This window comes from Mangifera indica, chromosome 5 (assembly GCF_011075055.1).
Source record: "Mangifera indica cultivar Alphonso chromosome 5, CATAS_Mindica_2.1, whole genome shotgun sequence".
NCBI classification, from domain to species: Eukaryota; Viridiplantae; Streptophyta; class Magnoliopsida; order Sapindales; family Anacardiaceae; genus Mangifera; species Mangifera indica.
In genome coordinates, this window is record NC_058141.1 from 20,000,480 (window position 1) to 20,015,671 (window position 15,192).

General features: G+C 34.0%; 1 protein-coding gene and 2 pseudogenes across 3 annotated transcripts; 2 read left to right on the forward strand and 1 right to left on the reverse strand.

Moving 5' to 3' along the window:
• The first annotated feature begins 650 nt into the window (after nucleotides 1-650).
• Nucleotides 651-3,455, forward strand: LOC123217752 (pentatricopeptide repeat-containing protein At1g01970). 3 transcript variants are annotated; one of them, XM_044638879.1, is made up of 3 exons: nucleotides 651-806; nucleotides 1,169-1,724; nucleotides 2,480-3,455. In XM_044638879.1, the coding sequence occupies exons 2-3, from the start codon at nucleotides 1,242-1,244 to the stop codon at nucleotides 3,269-3,271; spliced, it is 1,275 nt and encodes a 424-aa protein (XP_044494814.1). In that variant the 5' UTR covers nucleotides 651-806; nucleotides 1,169-1,241; the 3' UTR covers nucleotides 3,272-3,455. The 3 variants fall into 3 exon arrangements, with proteins under 3 accessions (XP_044494814.1, XP_044494815.1, XP_044494813.1); XM_044638880.1 differs by having other exon boundaries at nucleotides 655-920; nucleotides 1,235-1,724; XM_044638878.1 differs by having other exon boundaries at nucleotides 658-920.
• A 1,044-nt stretch (nucleotides 3,456-4,499) lies between these two features.
• On the reverse strand, nucleotides 4,500-7,108 carry LOC123216300 (annotated as a pseudogene).
• Nucleotides 7,109-12,257: 5,149 nt separating this feature from the next.
• Nucleotides 12,258-14,699, forward strand: LOC123217408 (annotated as a pseudogene).
• Nucleotides 14,700-15,192: the final 493 nt, after the last annotated feature.

Here is a 15,192-nt window from a genome sequence, read left to right on the forward strand (position 1 = left end):
TAATTTATTTTCAGAACGCTAGATGTATATAATTTTTATTTTATTAATTATCGCTTACAAATCTGGAGAGTGGAAATGTAATATTGTAGTAACACTTAGGGTGATTTGGGCATTATGGTTTGATGTTGTTTACAATTGATAGTTAGGTGGAGATTGGAGAGAGATTTTATTGAAGATACAAATAACCTATCCTGAGTCAGTCTTTCAATGAAAGATTTCCAAATTTGCAATTATCAAAAAAAATAAATAAATAATGGGTTTTTTATTTACTCCGAAAGGATTCTTTTATTTGGATAATTATAAATTATTTAAAAGATTATTAGATATTAATATATTTGATAAAATTTAATAAAAATAAATAATTATTATATTTAGTTTAAAAAATAAAAAAATAATTATAAATTATCATATATATTATTATTATTATTATTAGTAATAAAATATTTAAGTGATGAAAAGTGAATAACTTTTTACAAATGTCACAATAAAATTTATCCCAAAAAAAAATATTTTTGGTAAATATTATAATTAAATGGCAAGACTCATTTTTGTTAATGACTGGAGTTTTGCCTTTTATCATTTGATCTATTACATATTTTGAGTTTAGTTTGATAAATTCCAAAATATTTTCATTTCAATATTCGGGCGACTCAAGGTTTAGGTATCCAAAATGAAACCTTGGATCTACTTTCGATTTTTAATGATCGAAGGGCAAAACTGTAAGGGGGCTGGAAATGCCGATGTAATTGGGGGCAGACGCAGAGCCTGCTGGGCCATAAGAGGCTTTATATAAGCCGTACCCAAATGTAATCCACCGGTTCACATCTCATCGTGCTTTTCTTTCATATTATCTCCTCTTCTCGCCTCTATCTTTGTGTGTCTTCTACTGCGCTTTCTTCTCTTTCTCATCATCTAAACGGGTCATTTTTCTTTCCTTTATTATTATTATTGTTTATTTTAACACAATTTGTTTATAAATTTTCTTTAATTCTTTTTTCTGATCGATTTGTTGACTAATTGCTCGTAGAATCGATCTGATGTATTACTTATTTTGACAATGGATTGATCGGCATATAATCGTAATTGTTGATTTGTGATTTAGGTTTGATTAATATACATTACGATATAATTTTATCTGATTTGTGTTTTTGATTGGATCCTAATGTAGATTTTGGTTTAGTAAATTGTTTGTTCGTTGCATTTGAGCTGAGGCATGCTAATTTGAACGTCACAGTCACTTAATGGCTGCTGCTGCAACTACGGTTTTGATTTCTTATACTTCAGTCATGGCTCCTCCCTGCTGCTCTAAGACGCTTTCTTGTTCCTTGGTTGTAAACACGATAATCAGCGACTTTACAGTTACAAAACCCAGTTTCTGTCAGTATTGGGGCAACTTGTTATATCAAAAAAACGAGAGATGGGGTTCTTGGAAAATTCATTCAGGGTCTGGATTAGCAGTAGTTAAAGAAGAAAAAAGTAGGTTTAAGTGGACTGAGATTGGCCCCACTTTCACAGAAGAACAAAAGCAAGCCATATCTAAACTTCCACCTGAAATGACCAAAAGATGCAGGGCACTGATGAAGCAGATTATTTGCTTTTCTCCTGAAAAAGGAAGTTTGGGGGACTTGTTGGCTGCTTGGATCAGGAACACAAAGCCGGGGAGGGCTGATTGGCTTGTTGTTCTTAAGGAGTTGAGATTAAAGGAACATCCATTGTATTTGAAGGTAAACCTTTTTTCCTTTTTGTCATCAAACTTTCAACTTTTGAGAATGTTTTAATGTCATTCTTATAGACATTTATATAATATATTATGCGTATAAGAATGTTTTTTATTTCGCAAAAATAAGCCAGGATAGATTTCCAACTTAGTACTGACTCACCATTCACGCTATTGTCTCACTTGTAATGATATTAGTATGCTATGAGATGATTGTCAGTGCCTAGCAACTCTAGATACTTGATTGATGGGGAAATTTTACCTTAAGCCCTCAAATAAAATCAACCAATTTATCACTAGGATTTGACATCATATACATGTGGCACTTGGAGTAGGTATTCTCTATTCGATTACTTAATCTGCATTATGATAGAACCTGTAGTATTTTTTTCCTTTATTTTTTCAGCTACCTTACCTTGCCGTACAAAGGTAAGTTATTTGTGACCATAAATATTGCAGATGTTCCTTGTTTCTGGAGGCTTATTTGTGACCATAAATGTCCCAATGATTGGCCCATTCTTTGACTTGAAAATGGAATTTATGAACTCTGCTAAATATTTGTCTTAATTGGTCTTTTCGTTTTAAATTCAGCCTTCCCCTAAATCTGCTCTCTAAGCTAGCTTCTCAGATTGTTTTAACAACGAGATTGAAATTTCTTTACAGTTTCTGTAGTTTTTATGAGAGTTTCAAGTTTTTTAAATTGGGATTGAAAGTGAAATTTTCAACCTGCAGCTAAATTCATGGCTTGCTGCAATCTTTTAGGTGGCAGAACTCGCTCTACTAGAAGAATCTTTTGAACCTAATAAACGTGACTATACAAAGATAATCCATGGTTATGGGAAACGAAACCAGCTTCAGGCCGCTGAAAATATACTATTAGCCATGAAGAGAAGAGGCTTTATCTGTGATCAGGTAACTCTAACCACCATGGTCCACATGTACAGCAAGGCTGGCAATTTTAAGCTTGCAGAAGAAACTTTTGAAGAGATAAAGCTGCTTGGTGAACCATTGGATAAAAGATCATATGGCTCAATGATCATGGCCTACATTAGAGCTGGAATGCCTGACCAAGCTGAGGTTTTGCTTGAAGAAATGGATACCCAAGATATATATGCAGGAAGTGAAGTTTACAAGGCATTGTTAAGAGCTTATTCCATGATTGGTGATTCCAAAGGAGCTCAAAGGGTGTTTGATGCAATTCAATTTGCAGGTATTACTCCAGACGCCAGGATGTGTGGTCTCCTTATCAATGCATATCAGATAGCAGGTCAAAGTGAAAAGGCATATGTTTCATTTGAGAATATGAGGAATGCTGGTCTTGAACCTAGTGATAAATGTGTAGCATTAGTGTTGACTGCTTATGAAAAGGAGAACAACCTTAATAGGGCCTTGCAGTTTCTGATGGATTTGGAGAGGGATGGAATTATGGTTGGAAAAGAGGCTTCAAGTGTCTTAGCTGGGTGGTTCAAAAGACTTGGAGTGGTGGAACAGGTGGAACATGTCTTGAGAGAATATGCTTCTAGAGAAGTCACTTGCCATATTCCTGCCTTCTAATCAAAATCCCCAAGCCCTTTCTCCTTTCTGGTATTCAATCATGGGAAATCGCCTCTGTTCTTCTGTACATAAAATAGGCTTTTTTTATTTTCCAAGATGACAAAGAGATGGAAGTCCTGTAAAATCAGCAATTATTTAATTGGTTCATTGCCCATTAGCAATCAATTGTTTTTTTGGATCTAAATTTCTTGCTGAGTTTCATCGCAGCTTCTGATTGTGGGCTTACTGGTCCTCGCTTCATTTTCTCTTTAGGCTTAAGACTTCATCGGGTCTGTAGAACGGTTTTAAGTTTTTTCCTCCCCTGTTCTGGTTGCAATTAAATTAGCGATAGGGCTGGATTTGATTTAAGCTATTTGAATTCAAATCAAATGAGATGAGTTTAAACTGAAGATTAGATTTGTTTTTATAAAATGAGTGGAGTTTGAGTTGGTTTAAACATTCAAAATTAAATTAATTTAAATTGAATCTGAAGGTAAATTGATTTCAAATTAAGCTCAATCTCAACCCATTGATTGATTTTTAACCAATTTTATACTGACTATAAAACTAGTTCTTATTCGGAAAAATTCGGATAGAATACAACAAATTACCTATGAGGTAAGACAAGTAAAAAATTATCCCTGAAGAGCCACAGCCCAAATGATATTGCAGTGCGTCATCAGTTCTTTTACAAAACTTTGACAGTCTGTCAAAAGTTAAGTGGGCCTCCGTTGTAAGATATTAACAAAATCCTACGTTGAGCTACTGCCGTCACCGTCAGTTAACGTCCAATAGAAAACTCATTAATGGTTCATCGGCGTCAAGATTGCACCATAAGACACGTGTCTTACTATCTTTAGCTAGAGGATGAAAAGGTTTTCTAGAGTTTGGAATGGACTTGATCCACATTGTTTAAATTAGAATTCCAATTTAGATTCAACGAATTGAATTGTTTGAGTTCAAAAATCAAATGACTTGGATTTGAGTTTAAAAATTGTCCTAGCTTTTATAAAATTATCTGAGTTCAAACTAATATAAATAGTTGAGTTTAAATTTAAAGTTTTTTTTAAGCATTAATTGATTGATTTCAAACTAATTTTAAATTAATTTTTTTAGGTTTGGACAGCTCATATCAGATCAAATCTGTTCTGTCCTAACCATATATTTGAAATTCATGATCTAATTGAGTTAGATAAATGTAAAACAAATATAAACTAATTTTATGTATAGGAAACAAACTAAAGAATGAAAAAAAAAATAAGATAAGTTATTAAGATTACTTGTAGTTTAGTGTTTTTATAAACATGAATTCCGGTGCAAGTAGTTCTTGTTAACAACGTCACACTCTATGATCTTCATTTGGAGATAGATGGTGAAGGTGACACATCAGTGCATGGGCGCGGATCCAGGTGGCAGAGACCCTTGTCTATTGAAGAGTTCTCGCGCCAAGGCTTGAAGGTCACCACCACCCCCGCCGGTTGACGAGAAGAAAGGGTCTCCATGCTGATGTAGATCCATTTCGCGTTGCTGCATGGCCCATGAGGGTTGCCCCATTGGATCAAAAAGTGATGATAAGTCATATGTGACAGACATGGAGGAGACGGATGGGAGGTCAGATATTGACAAAGGAGGATGTGTAGTCAGAGTTTGTGGCGGAGGAGGAGGAGGAGGTGGGGGCGGCCGCGATGGAAGTTCCAGTGTGGCTACATGGGCTTGTAAGTATGAGAGCTCGGCTTGTAAGTTCACCACCTGTATAAGAAATTAACAGGAAAAATATTAGTTGACTAATTCTGGATTTTACCCCTAAGAAATAAATTAAAAGTCTGTGCCCCACTATATAAGCCTTGAATAATGTGAATTAGAAAATGGTGTTAGAGGAGAAATTTAGGTTTCTTGTGCATAGAAATTCATGCAGGTTTATCTAATTAATGAGATGATTCATCATATAACATCCTCAAATAATACTTTTGACCAATTTAAACAAAGTCAAATTCAAATTTAAGTTAATTATTATAAATATGAATCAAATTTAAATTAGTATATATTTAGATTCCATTCAATTCAAATTCAAATTAAAAAAAATAACACAATATAATAATAGCTAGGAAGCATAAAATTGCCCGTTGTTGGTAAGATAAGTGAAACACCCAAAGCCGTTGGTGGTTGAATAATCGACCAATCAAGCTAAGGTATTAAGAACAAAAATTAATACCGCTCGGTTGGACAGAATAGTAGACAGTAGTTCAGGCAAGAATTGGGCATGCTTCCGTTTCCACCAAGTAAGTCAACACTTAAATTTAATTTAATTTGAATTAAATAAAAAATTAAAATATTTTTGAATCAAATCTTCATCGAAATATATTTTTTTATTTAAAAGACTAAATTTTGTTTTTTTTCTTTTAAATAATATTCAATTTTTAGATTTTTCTATTAAAGAAAATAAACTTTTAAAGTTTCTTAATGAATGTACTAAATTTTTAGTATTTTTTATTAAATGTATCAAACAATCATAATTAGTATTATTTATTTTATTATATTTTGAAAGCATAATAATTAGTTTGGTATTTTTAACAGCAAAATATAAAAATTTAATGTTTTCAATAAGGAAAAAATCAAAGTTAAATTTTGAAAAAGGGACCAGTTTGTTATTTTAATAAAAAATATGGATAGTCCATGCCAAGTATTGTTATCCACAGGATTGGAACCCATAAAATTCAAAAACGGGGGAACAGGAAACTGATTTGGAATTAGGGATAAAGAATCTACTTCCAAGAACAAGCAAGCCGACCATCTCCCTAAAACCTGCAACTTATACCCCCGATCGGCTTGCACAGAATTATAGATGAAACTGTGTTGGTTTGCTAAACCATTCTAGTAACCGCTGACCACAATCATTTCTTAATATAATCAAACTAATAAAATTCCAGATTTCAATAAAGCACGAAACTGTCCACTGATCAGCACCACAGATCATTCCACTATGTTTTGATCTCTCAGTCTCAGAACATGCATGGTGACAATTCATCGACTTGATTATAAGGGCAAAGATGTGAGCAACAGAGGCGCCATTGGGATAAGTATATACGTAAAAGCAAGCATTCAAGAAACAAAAAGCAAGTTACCTGTTGCTGAAGGGCAAAGATGTGGGCAACACAGCCATAAACAGGATCTCTAAGGCGAGCTTGAGCCTCATAACATATGGTAACCACCGCATCAAGGCGTTTGTGAACTGGAATATGCAGAAGAAGCTTTGAAACATTACTTGCCCCAAAAACCCTGTGCACAGCAGCAAAATGAGCTGCACCTTGTTCTGAATCGAAATACGGCGCAAATATACACCCAGGCACACATTTTCTTCTCAAGAACTTGCACGCACCACATGGTCCTCCTCCACCACCGCCTCCACCTCCACCACCACTGCTGCTACTGTAGCCACCACCGCCAACACTAGTACCACTGCTACAAGAAATGTTTGAACTCATGATTAGAGTTATATTCTCAAACGTTTTGTCTTCTTTCTTTGTCAATAATTACCATAACATAATTAGGGTTTTTCAGGGGCTTCTAAGAGAAAAAAGAAGAGATTGAAGAGAAAGAATATGAAGGGTGTTCCTAGAGATGGACGGGTTGGTGGCTGTGGTGTAATTTTGGTATATAGAAATAGATGGTGTCTGGTTTTGTAATGGAGATTTAAAAGGCAAGGTGAAGTCTTTAAAGCCACGCGAGAGAGCAAAATCAAACACCCATTAAGCTGCTTGCGTGAAGCAAACATGCGATAGCCTAGCTATATGTATTCCCAACTGCCCTTTCTCGTTTATCTATCTTCCTTAATCTCGAGAATTTTTATAAAAATATCAATCTTTATCTTCCACTTTGCTTTTGCTATATCTGAATCTGCCTTGCGAAACAAAAGAATAGATTTTGCAACTCCAAACGTGTCAGTGCGTCGGTTTGTATTTGCCACTGAACAAAAGACGCCAACTCTCTATCTCTCCCTCTCAACGTCGAAAATGACCTACCATTTACTTTCCTTTTACAATATAATAAACCCCAAACTTTGGAATAACCACACCGGAAAACTAATCACCCCAAAGGTTAGTTGTTAATATTGAAAAGCTCAGATCAGAGAGTTCAAAATCTTATATCAAATTATATGAATTTTGGTAGACTTATGCCCAATAAATTATTTATTGATATTGAAAAACCTAAAGTTATACGAACCGCTCCCTTTAAAAACATATATTTTTTAACGTGAGATTTAAGTGAGAGTGAATTTGAGTTAAATTAGAAGCTCAAAATTTATGTTTGGTTTAAACGAGTCAAATTTGAGTATAAGTTCAAACTCTATAGCTTGATTAGAGTTTAACTATTCAATAATATTATTCACCTATTTGAAAACATTGTTCATTTCTATATTAAGACTTTTTACCCTAACAACCCTCTAGTAATACAATATATTAGTTTGAACGAGTTCAAAATTAAACTTAAATTAGGTATTATGAATTCAAATCAAACTTAAATTAACCTTTGTCTGAATTTTACTTGACTCAAATCTACCATAAATCTAAGTCTTTTATCATGCACTTACGGTCATACACTCCATAGTTAGTGGGTTTTTGAAAATGGCATGAATGGCTACTAGTCTTTTATTTTTAATTAATATTAACTATAATTAGTATGTGTAATAAATTATGGCTTTTCATCTTATAGAATCAAAGAGGTTAAACACTTATCAGGACAGTAATTAATACCTGAGTTCAGCCATTAGAGAGAACGATAAATTGGTGGTGAAGAGGAATTATTCTGTGATATGTAAAAGCCATGCCATTGCCATATCATTTATGAAAAAGAGGAGATGAAGATTTCAGCATTATACTTATTATACATATATAGATATATAACCACCAAAATTAATTTATAAGCATAAATTTCTATCTCTATCATTCATTTTAATGGTCAAGTCAGTTGATCATAGCATTCATCTTTGATATTTTAAAATTTGGACGATTGAATTTAATAAATCGCATTAAATGATAATTTAATTGTTGAGTCAGTCTGTCATTTTGATGTCAATGGAATTGTTTTGTAAAACTTTTTAATGGTTGAAACTTCAATCAAACCGAATATTAGAAAAGAAAAAAATGGTAGGCAAAAAATGGGCTAGAGGCTAGACGATGGAACTTTTTCGATTAATTTTAAAAAATAAATAAAATTTTTAAAATTTGACCATTCTGTCATTCCATACTGTGCCACGTCAACGTATAAACAGTGATAGGAAACCAGTCAAACGGTCAAAAGAAAAATCCCGGTGTTCAAAGCACCAGTTCAAGACATGCCAATGTAAGAGTGCCACGTTTGAGTCGGTGAATAAAACGTAACGGCCCAATGAAAGATGACATCATTTTCCAACGGGACCCACGCGCCGTTCATTTGTAACGTTTCTGTTCCCCCCCAGCTTTATTTGTAACTGAAATAAATAAAACAATAAATCTAAGTTTTTGAATTTCGATGCACTAAAAATATTAATTTCTTATTATTTTTAAATTAATATATAAAAAAAAGAATTCGAAACCGTTACAGTTCATAACAGCGCGTCACGGTGCCGTCTGGCTCGTGTCCGATCCGTGTGTTGTATAGAGGAAGCATTGACATAAGACCTAAGCCCTACAATTTGACCAAACACGTGCCTGCTTTTAAATAACCGAAGGTACGATTTTGATGTACGTTGTACGTAATCGTTACTTATCCGTCGAGAAATTCTTGTATTACTAAATTTTCTAGAAATTTTATTTATTTTAGTCACGAGCATATGAGCCAAATTCTCAATTTTAGAATTTAATCCATTTTTCACTTTTGTTATTTCATCTAACTGCTTCAAAATCTTATCTTCCTTATTATTCTGCCACAAATTTGGACGATAACTTCTCAGTCAGATTTAACTTTGCAAGCATTTCATATCGTCTTTCAACGGTATCCTCCTTTTTCAATGAATTTTTCACTATGAATTTAATCTCTATATTTATGTCGTTTCTTATTTACCTAGTTGCGCTATGTTTTCAAAAGTTTATGTAAAACTGACTTATAATCGAATGTTTGTTGCTGGACTGATCAATATGTGATTTTAGTTAATTTGTGGAATACATGGAGCATCAGCAAGCGAAAGAGCCAGGTATTGAACCCCATGGCACATTAACAAACCAGGCATGATTGGTCAAATCATGACCCAAAGTTGCTGGCGGAAGAAAGAGAAGGAGGTGGTTCATTCTTGGATAGAATCCATGATGCTCTATTGATCTCGTTTGGGTTGATAAATAATATCACTAGAACTTTGTTAAAAAGATAAATAATGTTGTCTAGAAGATAAATAAACTATTTAATCTCAAATTAAATTGTCAAAACAGAAACTCTCACTCAGATTTACTCATTTGAGTTGAAAACTTAATTATGTACTGAAGGCGTTCAAGCCGATCAAACAGGGGAGTAAGAAGTAGATCTTGGGCCAAAGCCAATCTCTAGGATGGGCTAAATTTCCTAAAACTAACAAGTTACGGAGGCCATCATTCCATGAAAAGTCAGGAAGAAAAAGAAAATAATCAAACTCTCTTTTCTCTTGATGGTAAATTTGCGGGAGTAAAATAGTTACTTGCACGAGTGGACGTACTCACGAGGAGGAGACCACGATAATTTGTTTCTCTTTTAGATTATTTCAATGTCAGCCGCACAGACCAGACAAGAGGCGAACGGCGCGGTTGTGATTTGTTTTGAAGCTTTTCATTATGACAATTGAATATATCTATGCTCCATAGCCTCCTGAATGCATCTCTTTGCATAGAACAGTATGAGAGAATTCATTTTAGTACTCCATTGTCAATCAGAAGGTAAAATCAAATGCATATAGTGTCATTTGCTGTTCCCTAACTCAAATGTATTATCATCTAGGCTGACGTTCATGGGGTACAAAAGTGTTCCTTCAAAAGCGTGAATGAACAATGATTTTATTTGGGATTGGCCAATAAAGGTGCAGCAGAAGGGAACGGAGTTTGAGAAGAAACAACTGTGAAGGAAATGTACAGGGAAGAAGGAATGGTTTCCCTTGTAGGGAACTATTTGCATGCTTTAGGCTGACCTTATTTTTGATTGCTTAAGAAAGACGATATACAGTATGGGACAAGCTAGCCTTCAGAATGACACATGTCATGATTTGATATGTGGTAAATAATTAGTTGCCACTTATTGTGGATTTGATTGACGCTACTAGGCTCCAATCCACAAGTTTGTGAACATTATATTTACCAGGGATAGATTAAAGAGATTTCAAACCCATAATGATAATTTAAAATTAAGTTTTTAATTTACATAATTTAATTATAATAAGATTAATCATTGCAAGATTTGATTTAAGTAAGATTTTTTTTTGTTAAATAAAAAAAATTATGATCATATGTATTCATCATCCATGGTTTAATTTGGTTTTATATAAAATAAAATAATAAAATTTTTATATTAAGTAGTCGTAGATTCGATATAAATCAAATTGAGTATGACATTCATTCAAGTTTGGATCAAATTTATATTGTTAAAAGTTCGAGTTTAAGTTTTTTTATAATATTATTAGAGGGTCACTAATAAAATAAATAGTATCATTGAAATAATAAATAGTATCGATAACAAAATAAGTAATATCACTGAATAAATAAATAAAACAATCTTAAGTCGAAATTTTAGTTCATAATCAAATTATTTGAGTTTAATTATGGATTCAATTCGCACTAACTTGGATCGGATGCATCCTGCGAGCAAACCTTAAACAAATACCCAGTTATATTATGCAAATCTTATTCTTCTCCGTTTCAGGCTCTAAATGACACATATCAAACCTATGTGTATCCATTAATATACAAGACGCTTTTGAATTCCAGTGACCAAAACATTAGTAAATCTGGCTTCGAGTGGAATGGTTCTTCCTTTTTTGCTATCATGGGACCCGATTCATAAAGCCATTCAATGTTTCTTGAAAGGTTCACTGGGAAAACCCTACAATCTATTGCAGAAGCTGTTACTGTAAAAAGGAAATTTAGTACAAGCATAAGCAGAAAAATAAGAAAGTGCAGCATGTCTCCATCGATATTCTGAGATGAGAGGCGAAATAGAAATGACAAGAGAAAGTGATTAGATAGGAGGATGTTTGTCCCGCGTGGCAAAATCTGCGGCAGTTGGAAATGGAAGTTGATATTATTGTTACTCACCGCATGTGTGTTTTGTTTGCTTCACGCAATCTGTTACACTGCTTCTACTTGCCGTGGCTTTAAAGATTGAACCAAGTACAGGGGAACCTCCCTACACTCTAAAATACAAATGTTATTTAATATCTAATTTAAAATAATTTATCATATAATGGTTGTTCATATTCGAAAAATAATTCATTTAAAATTTTAGGGTTGATGAAATGAACATTCTATCGCAAACAAACAGGACGTTACAAAAGACAAAATAGAAAAACGGGGTCGTTCCATGTGTTGTAGAAGAAAAGAATAAACATTTTGTATTGCTTGTGTGATGGTTCTAATAGTCATTCCAAACAGAATGATTTAGATGAAAGAGATAAGAAGAGGAATGAGCTAATTCCATCCAAAACAAGCAAAGTTGATGTGTGGAACAGGTGTTTCTGCAAGCAGGAAGAAGAATTTATATATAATTATTATTTAATTTGTGTTATATATTAAAAAAAAAACCCTAATTTAGGTTATATTTTAGTTTTAAACATAAGCAAAATGTCAAACCTTGTAAAATTTGTGTTTCTTGAAATTGATTACTTTTGACTTTGAATATTCCCAAATTAATTATGCAATTCAATTCAATACTTTGCAAAGGTCAGATATATTAAATTATATAAAAACCATAATATATAAACCTTTACACTTGTATTTATACATGATGTCAATACAGGAATTATTATACGTATTTAAGGAATTATAAATAAATAAAATGGAAATTAACTACCAGTCTTTTCAAATGACCCACCACCAAAGCTTCCACGTTTGCTTATAGAAAACAATTCAATCTTCCTCTCTAAATACACCATATTCATCTCTCTCATTCCCACGGAGAGGTGAACTCTTTGAAGCAGATAGTATTATTTGTTATCTTTACAAAGACGAAAGAGTGAGTGAGAAAGATCAGATGAATGCAAGTAATCGAGGTGGGCCTTGTGGCGCGTGCAAGTTTCTGCGGAGAAAATGTGTAAAGGGTGCATATTTGCACCCTATTTCGACTCGGAACAAGGCACGGCTCATTTTGCAGCAGTGCACAAGGTTTTTGGTGCTAGTAATGCCTCTAAGCTTCTCATGCAATTACCACCTCACAAGCGCCTTGATGCAGTTATTACCCTTTGTTATGAGGCCTTAGCTAGAGTACGAGACCCTGTTTACGGCTCAGTCGGCCATATTTTCTCCCTCCAGCAGCAGGTTAGCTCTATTTCCTTCTCTATTATTTCGATGTTCATCATCCTAAAAGACAAAACTGTAGATAAATTACATGCCCTTTCTTTTAGAGTTTTTCTTTTCCTTGTTTTCCCTTGCATATAGTTTGAAATAAGCCTCCCGGGTTTTGGATATGGCAACATGCTTTAGCTTATCATTGAAATGAAAACCAATTATCTCTTCAATGAAAGTTAAATTTCTCATAAATTACAGATCCCAAGTTGTAAAAGGTAACGTGCAAATGGTGGTGTGCACATGTCCGTGCGATGTGAAGGGGAAAACTTTAAATATAACTGAAGAGGGTCAAAGTTTGTGGTCCATCAGCCAATATCCTGGATTACAATTGCTATGTGTTTATGTTAATCTTTCCTGTTTTCGAGGCTTTCAATTGATTTTTCAGAAAGAAAGTTTAACTTCTGTGTGTGTGAAGCAGGAAGTTTATTTCATAGATCGTTACTTATAATTTATAAAGAAAAAGAAGTCTCTAGACAAACACATCAGTAGTGTAGAGTAGGACACTGCGTTATAAATTTTCCAGTCTCAGTTTTGCACTTCTCTGTGACAACAAGCTAACCTAAACCTAATCCTAAACCTGCAACTCGTGTACGGTTTCTTGTTCTCTAGATCTAAGAAAATACAGTATAGCTGTGGAAGTTACCCAAGGTGAAGGTACAGAATTGCACCTGTTATACTAGGCGAATTGTCACTCCGAACTAAAATTTTAGTTTGTCAGTTTCCTTTGAATCTTTATTAATTGATATTATTTATTTTGTTAATAATATTATTATTTTTTATAATATTATTATTTATTTGACTGATATTCTAACGATATTTTTTATTAATTTAAATTTGTCATAATATATTCAAATTAAATTTAAATCAGCCCATGTTTAGGCTTGTTCAAAACCAGTCACAGTTCTGGGAACAAGGGTTTGGTCACTGGGATTCCTTGAATTCTTCTTTGTTGAAAAAACCAATGCTAACTACTAGCTTTGACTCTTAGAAGATGAGAATATTAGATAATTAGGGTTTTTATTAGCACATTAGGTTTGAGTAGCCGGTCAAGGTTTTCCATTAAAAAGAAAATATGGAGGCAAGCGAGATGGAGTTGGCGGCTGTTAAGTGGCTGGCATATAAGGGGTCCGGTTTTGTATTGCTTGCCGGAGCTACTAAGCAAACTAATGATCACCTCGAGAAAATTAAAATATTTTGGTTTTGACTTTTTCACTTCTATTATACAATATTCATATCTTCAAATGTGTAATTTTTATTTGCACAATGGGGTCCTACCCACCAGCTGATTCAAATATTTTATGCGTTAATTTTGAGTTAAACTCCAATTGGCTCAACTTGGTTGTTCATCTAATAACATTGTTTATTTTATATGTGATATTGTTTACTCTTTCAATAATAATATTCATTTCATCAGTAACCTTCTAATGACATAATCCGTTTCTCTAATGAGTTCAAACTTTCAAGCATGTATAGTTTATAAGCATTCTATGTATTCCAGAAAACTGAAAAAGTAGTGCTTTATGATCTGATTACAGGTAGGAACTTTACAAGCGGAGCTAGCGTATACTCAGGCCCGACTTTCAATATTGCAGCGACTTCCAATTCCTTGGCCAAGTAGTCAGCCTGAAAACACATCCCCAGCAAGTCTTCATTCAACCTCGGAGATAGCTTCATACACGGACTTGATGTCTACTTATAATATATCCATGCACTTTGATCCTCCTCTTCAGCCTCAACCATCGTTCACAGATTTTACTGCTTCTTGTAATCCATTGGATCAGGAGCTGGACGATGGGCAAGGGGAAGAACCCTAAGCTTTAATTCGGGTGTGACATTCCTGTATTCAAGTTCTGATTAGAAGACTTTCAGTTGTCAACTAAACCAAATTGCGTTTTGTTGTTGCATGTTTACGTGACCATTAACCCAATGAAATGAATGTCACTGACTTTTATCCAGTTTATAAGTGAAATTGAGTCACAGCTCGCTCAACTTTGTTGCAAATGTTAAAACGAAATAGGGCCTCAAGGCCTCTACGTAAACCCATTACTTGAGGTATGTACAAGTTTCTGGTCAGTCGTGAAAGCCTATCCATTTACCCTCTGTTGGATTTGAGAAAAGCCCAACTGAGCTTGAGCGAGGATTAGCTTGAACTCAATCAAATCAAAATCAAACCCAATTTACTCTATGGGTGATGAATTCTTCAACTTATTTGCAGTTGAAGTCAATTTCTTGCAGAAGTTTCCGCTTCTTCATTCAATAATAAAGGAAAATGACGAGAAATGATTTATTAACCATGGGAATTTCGTAAAGTAGCACCAAGTCAGGCTGCTACAGTTTGCTGGCTGTGTGCAGCTCCCCCCTGTCAAGTCAGGCATTGAGCCAAGCTTAGATTTGCCGATGTTTGGTTTACTGTGCTATAACATCGCCTAATCTCTAAGAGTTCATAAT

Excerpts from the sequence above, each read along its gene's own strand:
- LOC123217752 (XM_044638879.1), top strand. The coding sequence starts at position 1,242 with ATGGCTGCTGCTGCAACTACGGTTTTGATTTCTTATACTTCAGTCATG. Across the intron at positions 1,725-2,479 it reads AACATCCATTGTATTTGAAG|GTGGCAGAACTCGCTCTACT; the intron begins GTAAACCTTTTT and ends GCAATCTTTTAG.